Here is a 9,028-nt window from a genome sequence, read left to right as displayed (position 1 = left end):
TTCTTCTATTAAGGCCAATTCATTCTCCCCCACTTTTGTGGGGCTTTAAGAATAATAAAAAGGGTGTGAAACCAGGATTAGCAGGAACACTAGAGAAACTGCCAGCTGGGCAGTGTAGTATTAGTCATCCTGCCTGTATAACCATTTATCAGCAGTGAGATTGGAGGATTTGCATGTCAAGGGCCTGGAGCTGGTAACCCCTCTTAAATGAATTGGGGCAGGCCAGAGTGTCGCAATTGGGACTCGGGCCTCCCCAAGGAAAGAGGAAATAGACTGGGTCATACTGGATTTTGTAAACCCTGTCTGAACCCCTGGGATAACCTCTGAGCCTTGGTGGGGTTTCCAGTCCCCCCTCTCCCCTCCTGGAGGAACCTCTTGGCCTAACTGGGCAGCCACATGTCAACAGCTACTTGGTAGCAAAGAAAAAAAACCAAAAACGAACACCCCATTTATCATTTATTGATCTTAATTGGGTGCAGGCTGCCTTGAAACTATTGCAGCCACAGATTTGGCCTTGACCATATTACAGGCCAACACCATAAAACTTTGTATCTTCTTTATTCCAGGTTTGGTCATCCTGATTGCTTAATCTGGCTGTTTTCTTTCAAATGACTAGCCAGCCCACTGTGCTTGCCCTTGGCTCAGAGTCACACTGGGTCCTATCACCTCTCATTTGACGTCATCTGAGGATAAGCCTCAGATACAGCCTGCGACATTTGCAGGGGAACCGAGCCCTGTGGTCGTCAGTTCCTCTGAACTGAGTTGCATGTTGCACAAAGCGGGCCAGAGTGCAGCTGCAGATGGGGCTTTGTACTCTCCCTTCCTTCCTGTGTTGAATTAGAACCAAAGCTAAGAGTGCCGCCCTCAGCTTCATCCTGTCCCAGGCCGCCCGGCCACAATCACCTCCACTCCCCTCTCAGTTGTTCTCTCTCCCCTCCTTGTCTCCCTCCCTCACTTCCCCAGTACAAGTTAGTTCTGTACTCTCTCCTCTACCATTTGATTTTTTGAGCATAACCTGTCATATTAGCTAGTTTTCCAATCACCAAGGTGACATAAAGTCCCAATTTGCATATTTTATATGTTCTTTTAGAGTTNTCAATTAATGTGATACACCACATAAACAAAATGAAGAATGAAAATCATATGATCATATCAATAGATGCAGAAAAAGCATTTGAGAAAATCCACATCCATTTATGATAAAAACTGTCAGCAAAGTGGGAATAGAAGGAACATACCTCAACACAATAAAAGCCATAAATGACAGACCCACAGCTAAGATCATACTGAAAAGTGAAAAGCTGAAAATTTTTTCTTTAAGATCAGGAATAAGACAAGGATGTCCACTTTCAACACTTTTATTCAACATAGTTTTGGAAGTCCTAGCCACAGCAATCAGATAAGTAAGTAAGTAAGTAAGTAAGTAAGTAAATAAATAAAAAATAAATAATAGGGCCGGCAGAGTGGCGCATTGGTTAAGAGTTGGCTTGGGACGCCAGCTCTGAGCAGCAGGCCCTGGTTCAGATCCCACATATAAGGGCCAGTGACACTGCCCTCTATAGCTAAGATGGTGAACAGCAGCTCTACGTGGAGCTGGGCTGCCATGAGTCGCTGGCGACGGTGTAGGCTGCAGGCCCTGTGGCAGTGGGTTGCCATGAGCTACCGTGTATAGCCAGCAGCCAGCGTGAGCAGCCAGCAGCCACTGTGAGCGGCCGTCTGGAAGCCAGCGACTGATCTGCCTCGCCCAGGAAGAGCGCAATGATAATACCAACATGGGCCACTGAAGCAACGTCCTCCACAACTAGACTGAAGAACAAAACGACAGCAACTTACCTGTTCCCCTTCTCCTGATTTCCCAGCACTGTTCCCCTCCCCCAATTCAATAAAATCTTTAAAATAAATAAATAAATAAATAAATAAATAATAGCATTGGATTGGAAAGACAGAAGCAAAACTGTCATTATTTGCAGATGACATAATACTAAAAACTCATTATTTGCAGATGACATGATACTATATCGATACTATAAAGGTTTCACCAAAAAGCTATTAGAATTAATAGATGAATTCAGTAATGTAGTAGGATGCAAAATTAATATTCAGAAGTCAATTCCATTTTTATACACCAGTAACAAACTATCAGAAAAAAATTAAAACAATCCCATTTACAATTGTATCAAAAATAAAATACCTAGGAATAAATTCAACCAAGGAGATAAAAGACCAGTATGCAGAAAACTGTAAGACATTGAAGAAAGAAATTAAAGATACAAATAAATGCAAGCATATACTGTGTTCATGGATAAGAAGAATTGACATCATTAAAATGTCCATACTACCCAAAGCAATCTATAGATTCAGTATAATCCCTATCAAAATACCAATGGAATTTTTTGTAGAACTAAAACAAATAAACCTAAAATTTATATGAAACCACAAAAGACCCTGAATAGCCAAAGCAATCTTGAGAAAGAACAACAAAGTTGGAGTTATCACACTGCCTGATATCAAACTATACTACAAGGCTATAGTCATCAAAACAGCATGATACTGGCATAAAAACAGTTACGTAGATCAATGGAACAGAATAGAGAACCCAGAAATACACCCACACCTACGTAGTCAATTAATATGACAAAGGAGGCAAGAATATACAATGGGATAAAGAAAGTCTATTCAATAAATGGTGTTGGGAAAACTGGACAGATACATGCAAAACAATGAAACTAGAACACTTTCTTACACCATTCACAAGAATAAACTCAAAGTGGATTAAAGACTTAAAGATAAGACCTGAAACTATAAAACTCTCAGAAGAAAGGCAATAAACTCTTTGACATCGCTCTTAACAATATTTTTTGGGGCCGGCCNCCCCTCAGGCTATTACAGCAGGCGTTAGCAGTGAAAGTCTATGTCAAGCACCTACCCCATGCCTGGGACATAGAAAATGCACAATGTTAGCAGTTATTACTGTCGGCTATGCCAGAGAATCGATGGAAAGTTGCGTGAGATGGCTAACAGGAAATGGACAGAGTGCTACACTCTTCACGCAGCCCATCTCGCCTGATGGGAATGCTGTACCAGCTCCAAGGTGCAGGGATTTTACTTTTCTACCTAGTTGGCTACAGAGATTGCTCAGGAGACCCTTTTAAAAACGTCTCCTAGGAAGTCTTGAGTCCATCCTGACCTGATTGACATGCAGGATCAGTAGTAAGCTTGACACTGTGCTGCTCAACCTAAAAGGCAGAGGCCAAGAAATAGCTATGGTTTTCCCTAAAGTGGATCTTCTCTCAAGCATTTCAGGAGTTTTTTTGTTCTGCCAGATTAAACTGGAAGATACATTTAATTCACCTCTGTCCAAATAACATAGAGACCACATCCCAACACCGGTACCTGTGGGGCACCTTCTAGGCACTCAACATGCCTGAGGACAGTTCAGAAAAGAGAGGGCTGTGTGCTCAAGAAGCTCACTGGGTCCTGGCATGCTTAAGGGGTTGAAGCCCTTAGGGCCTTTTCAACCTAGATGAAGATATCTGGGAGGTTTTCCAATAAAATGAGAGACCCTGTAAGTCCTATGGATTACTAAAAACTGGGCTGTAGCACCCCTGTCCTCATGCAATAGCCCTTCCAGACCACCCAGAGCCGCCTTTCTCATGCCACCAAGGCAGTTCTCACCTCACAGAGGTTTCATTCTTCTCAGGGTTTGGACCATAGCTAGAAGAATTTAGGCTGGACAAAGTGAAGATTGTGGAGTCAAACATTCAAGTGGGTTGCAGAGGTTGAGACAGGAATCTTCTTTGGAGAGAGTTCAAGTTAGAAACTAGGGATAGTCTAGTAGTCATTTGATATGACAGCGTCAGATATAATCTGGATGATTCCTCAGGTTCTTCCAGCCTGAGTTCTCATGACTAAAGGGGAGCAGAGGGATATGGTTGACCAGCCCCCACCTGCAGACATCAACCCCATACTACTCTNAGCAAAGAAAAAAAACCAAAAACGAACACCCCATTGGTTACCAAATGCCATAATCACACACAATGCAGTAGAATTACTATAAAATGCTGCTTAATCATAATTGTTATAACTGTAAATAATGCTGCTGAGTGAGTAGCACAGAAGTTCTCTGAACTCGTTGGAAGGGACTAAGTCCCATGGAAGATGAGTAAGTCTCAGGTGCATAGAATCTGACCCTTGTTTCCTTTTTGACAGAAATCCCGAGAAGATGTCAGTAATTTTGACCCTGACTTCATAAAAGAAGAGCCAGTTTTAACTCCAATTGATGAGGGACATCTTCCTATGATTAACCAGGATGAGTTTAGAAACTTTTCCTTTGTGTCTCCTGAATTGCAGCCTTAGCCTTATGGGGAATGAGGGAGACAGCATGAGAATCACAAGGGGCTACAGATTTTCCAGGAATTTCCTTGGTGGGGAACTCCCCAGCATCAGCCTTAGAACAAGAACATTACTGTCCAGGAGCAGGTGGAGAACTCCAAAGGACAGAACTTCAAGAGATCAACTATTTCAAGTCCTGAGGGAGCCATGGCACCGGAAGTAGTTGATACTGACATGAGATTTCATGAAGAAATATACTGTTCAACCTTTGAGTTTCTGTGGCTATTTCGAGCTTGGGATATTAACAGGAACCAAAACAAGAGAAGGTGTGAAGAATAAAGTAGATCCTAGGAATTCTGAGCCAAACAGGCTTTTTACTTCAACGGTCAAATCAAGACTTTGTATGGACCTCCCTTTAAGCCAATGAGCCCCTAATACTGGCAGTTTGCAAGAAGTCTCGAAATGCTAACGAAGAATCTAAAGATAAGGAAATGGACAGCTTTCCAAATAAAATTATTTACTCTGAACAAAAAAAATGGTATGCAAAAAATTCATAACTTAAAGCCCAATCTTGAAAACAGATATTGGGCACCAAGACAACATTCCAGCTTATTCTCTTATCCTTACCTTAATAGATATTTATTGAATGCCTTGTAAGACGGTGCCACCAGTACCCAGTTGTGTAAACAGATTTGCATTCACCAAGCTTTCATTCTATAGTCCATTAATTTACCTGAGTGGTGTTTGCATTCTGTGAAATGCCTTTCCACATTGCATATGTCATACTTCTTTGTCTGCACTTAAGTCTTTTTTCACAGAAGGCTCACTGCCCCAACAGCAACAGTCTACACCATCAGCAGGTGAACTAGAGGTGCTTGCTGCCTGCTGCCTCCTGGAATCCTAACCTGGGGCAATGTGTCAATATTGCTCTGGACTCCTCAGTGAAGAATCGCACGCCACTCACGTCAACGACCAGACTTATGGCTTATACGTTAGCAGTTTATTTAAATTATATTTTAAGAAATGAAGATGTTTGTTTGGTATGCATTTTAATAATTAGAAATGGCTCTTGTAAACGGGACACTTATCAAAGAAGGACCTTATAATATGTACCCATATATGCAGTTGGACAATTTTATCTGGCTGGAAATAAACGCATTTTGTAGCAAAAGGAAATTTTTTTTGTCTAGAAGAATTTGTCCCATCCCCTCTGGCAGAGTAGATACCCTATTAAAATAATAGCTTTGAGCAGAATGGATAGAATTCTTGAGAAGAAAGTTTGGCATAACCTTCTGTACATCCCTTAAATGAGTGTAGCCTCTTACTGACCAAAACATCCATTCTGAATCAGACTAAGGACTGGTAATCATTGCTGCAGTGCTCAGACTCTCAGTGGCTAGACAGAATGTTCATTTCTGATTCACATAAAGCATAGTGCAAGTTCAATGGCCCTCTTCCATCTTGTAACTGTGCCATCTGGAAAAATGTAGCTTCCAAGGCTGCCATAGCAAAGAAACGAGATGGAGGAGGTGCGCACTGCCTAACTGCCTTTCTGAGGAGGGACACACATCACCTCGCTCACATTTGATTGGCCAGAACATTACCTCCCTCTAACTACAAAAGGGATGGGGAATTACAGAACAGCAAGGAGTGTCTGGCTAGTAGTAATATCCTCTGCTGGTGATTCTTTTTTGCATTCCAAGGTGAAAAATGACTTGGACTGACTAGAGTACCTAGGAGCCCCCCTCCTATATATATGTAGCACTTAGCCTTTCATAGGCGCTCTCACCTACGTCATTTTACTAGATCTTCGTAATATCCCTAGGAGGTAAGACAGGTAATCCTACCACTATTTCCAGGGGAAAACACAATGGCACATTTTACAAATGGGAAGAAAAGGGAGTTCAGTAAAGTTGTTATTGGTTGCTGCGAGGTTTCAGACGTGGTAAGGAGTGAATCCAGTCTGGAGTCCAAATCTTTGAAGTTCTAATCCAACAAACTTCTATAGAAAGGGAGGCATCATTCTGAGGGTGGATCATTTTGGCCTTCATAGCTAATTGCAGGTTAGGGTCTTTTTGCTCTGTGAGGCTGATTAGCTACGTGATGTGGTTTATCCCACAGTGGTCAAGAACCATAAAGAATAAAGCATGCCTCCTGTGTTTGCTTACAAAATCCATTGTCACAGCCCTGCAAAGGACCACATCGTTCTTTGATGAGTCTGTGTAACCACTCAGCAGCTGCCCTCTTCACAATCTGTTCTCAAGCCTGCTGCCTGGGTCCCCCAGTTTGGGTTAAGTCCATTCTTTTAGGTAACTCCAGACCAGTCAGATTATTGACAGCCAATGATTTTGCTCTGATAGGATTTCCAGTGCATCTTTCTGGTTTCTCTTTTATATAAGAGGAGAGGGGGAGGTACAGGATATTTACCAAAAACTCAGAGTCTCTAACTCAAGGGTTAGAGCTCAGTTTCACATTTTTCATCGGTTCTTCTAAACCTTGCATCCCTTCTGAGGATCACAAGGCCAGCCTCCCGCCTGCACTTTCTGGGGCAGACTGGCCAAACGCCCTTCAGTCAGCAGGGGCTGAGTCTGCTGCTGGGTGCCCTGAGCTTAGCTGGCAGCGTGAGGTCAGGACGAGGTCACACTGACCCTCCCCTTCTTCAAGACCACCTTTGCCTCTAGGATAAGGAATATTTAGACATCCTCAGGCCTTATCACCCTGCCTTCTCCATCCTCCCTCCAACCCCCTGCCCCACGCTGGCCCCAGCTAGTCCTTATCCCCACAGCCTTTCATTCCTACCTTCCCAAGTTATTCCATGCTGAACTCAACATCCGGCCTTAAGTATTTGAAAGGAGAATAACTACAAAGCATTCTTTGAAATGTTGATCAGCTTTNTTTCTTTGAAAAATTGAAAATTGAATTAGCTTAAGTGTCTTTGAAATCGAAAATCACATTCTGACCATGAAAAGTGAATTATCCTGTACTAGTCCTTGGTCAGGACAAGATCAGAACACCTTTATTGGCCATTTTGTGAAAGTAGATTTAGCCCAAAACATCTTGATAAGAGCTCAGCCCCAAGGAACTTTCCCAGTTGATACAAATACATACACACATTGCTTGAATGTATGGCAATGTTCGTTTTCATTTATGGCCTATGTAGCAAGATTCTCAATCATTAAACATTTCAAAATGGAAGGGCAGGGGAGAAGGGAGCATCTTGAAGAAAAAAACTTTTCATTTAAAACTATGATGGCTTTGTTACATAAAGAAAAGTGGCCGACTTTGTTTATTCTAGAGCCGGAACATAGAGCTTTAAGTTTTTCACCCTCGCGGCTTCTTCACACAGACCTTCAAAATAATGACTCTTACTCTTCTCTCTATGGTCTTGTCAGAGAGCAGGAATCCTGGCCAGCGAGTCAGGTCTCTCAGAAAAATGGCACAGCTGTTTCCTAAAAGTAGCCCCATTCATAAGATGTGGGCTGTCTACAACTGCAGAGCTGGAGAAAAGTGCACTATTTTATAAAGAGTTTCCTTTCTTTAAAGGGGAAAGAAAAATACATGGTATTTACAGAAAACTGGACCCTTCAGCTTTATTTTAGTGGCCACGTCTGAAATGGAAGTGGGGCAGGCCATAAATACACACGAGTAATTGTGCCTTTAAGGGATGATTCACATTGGCTGTGCTGCCCATGATGGAAAATTCAGCGAGTTAAGCAAGATCAGCCAGAAAGCCTCACACAGGCTCCTCTGCCCGAGCTGATGCCAGCCATCTTGTAGCACACTTGTTATATATGGTTGAATGACTGACTCTCTTTCTCCCCATCTCTCCCAGTTCATGACCAAGAACCCCACCATGCGCTTGGGCAGCGTGACTCAGGGCGGTGAGCATGCCATCTTGAGACATCCTTTCTTTAAGGAAATAGACTGGGCCCAGCTGAACCATCGCCAACTAGAACCACCTTTCAGGCCCAGAATCGTAAGTGTCCAAGACCATCATGGTAGACTTTCTTTTTCTTAAAATGTCATAGTGTTCCATCAAAGTCCACTGAGTAACTGGATAGCTCCCTATGGAATAACCAAACCAGAAAATTCAGCCTGACCCTTGGCAGAGCAGCCTCACCCCAGAGGAGGCTGGGCTCCTTGCCTCTGAGGCAACACCTCTACATGTGCCCCGGTTACTTCTCACAAAGTTTTTTACTTCTCACTTACCCTGGCCCCATCCTCCTTAACCTACGTTAAAATTTCCTGGTGCCTAAGGAGCCTGACACTTCATAGGTTTCTCCAAAACAGTTTGGCTAAATGAGACATTCATCATTTCTAAGCCAGTTTCCTTGTGCTCCTTAGTCAGGCCACCTGTCCCAAGTCCCCAAGGAAGCACAGGGGGCATGAAATGCTACTCACTTCGGTAAGTCTGGCCCCTTGGCTTGGAGAGCCTGGCTCTGTAACAGCTACTACAGCACAGAGCTCAGGCCAGAACAGGCCCAGTCCCTTTTGACTCAAGAAANTTTCCCCCTCCCCCCACTCCCAAACCCCATCCCACCCCCCGTGGGCTCTCGTCAGCCTCATTTTAAATATCCGTCTCTGCCTTCTCCTATGGAAAACTGACTTGTCAACACCACATCAAAGCCCTGGTGTTTCTCTCCTCCCATGCTGCCCCATCAGCTAACTCACATGCCCACCCTTGTCCCTCTTACCG

The 9,028-nt window shown here is 43.2% G+C and overlaps 1 protein-coding gene across 1 annotated transcript in view; it reads left to right on the top strand.

Moving 5' to 3' along the window:
- The window catches only part of PRKCH (protein kinase C eta), a 208,317-nt gene extending 199,952 nt beyond the window's left edge, over positions 1-8,365 (top strand). Inside the window, exon 13 of the mRNA XM_019644458.1 lies at positions 8,165-8,365. Coding sequence (XP_019500003.1) covers positions 8,165-8,350 — 186 coding nt within the window. The 3' untranslated portion in view covers positions 8,351-8,365. The remainder of the gene's footprint in view (positions 1-8,164) is intronic.
- The last annotated feature ends 663 nt before the right edge of the window (positions 8,366-9,028 follow it).

The sequence above is a fragment of the Hipposideros armiger genome, unplaced genomic scaffold (genome assembly GCF_001890085.2).
Source record: "Hipposideros armiger isolate ML-2016 unplaced genomic scaffold, ASM189008v1 scaffold_5, whole genome shotgun sequence".
Taxonomy (NCBI): domain Eukaryota; kingdom Metazoa; phylum Chordata; class Mammalia; order Chiroptera; family Hipposideridae; genus Hipposideros; species Hipposideros armiger.
This window is presented reverse-complemented; position numbering and strand designations above follow the sequence as displayed.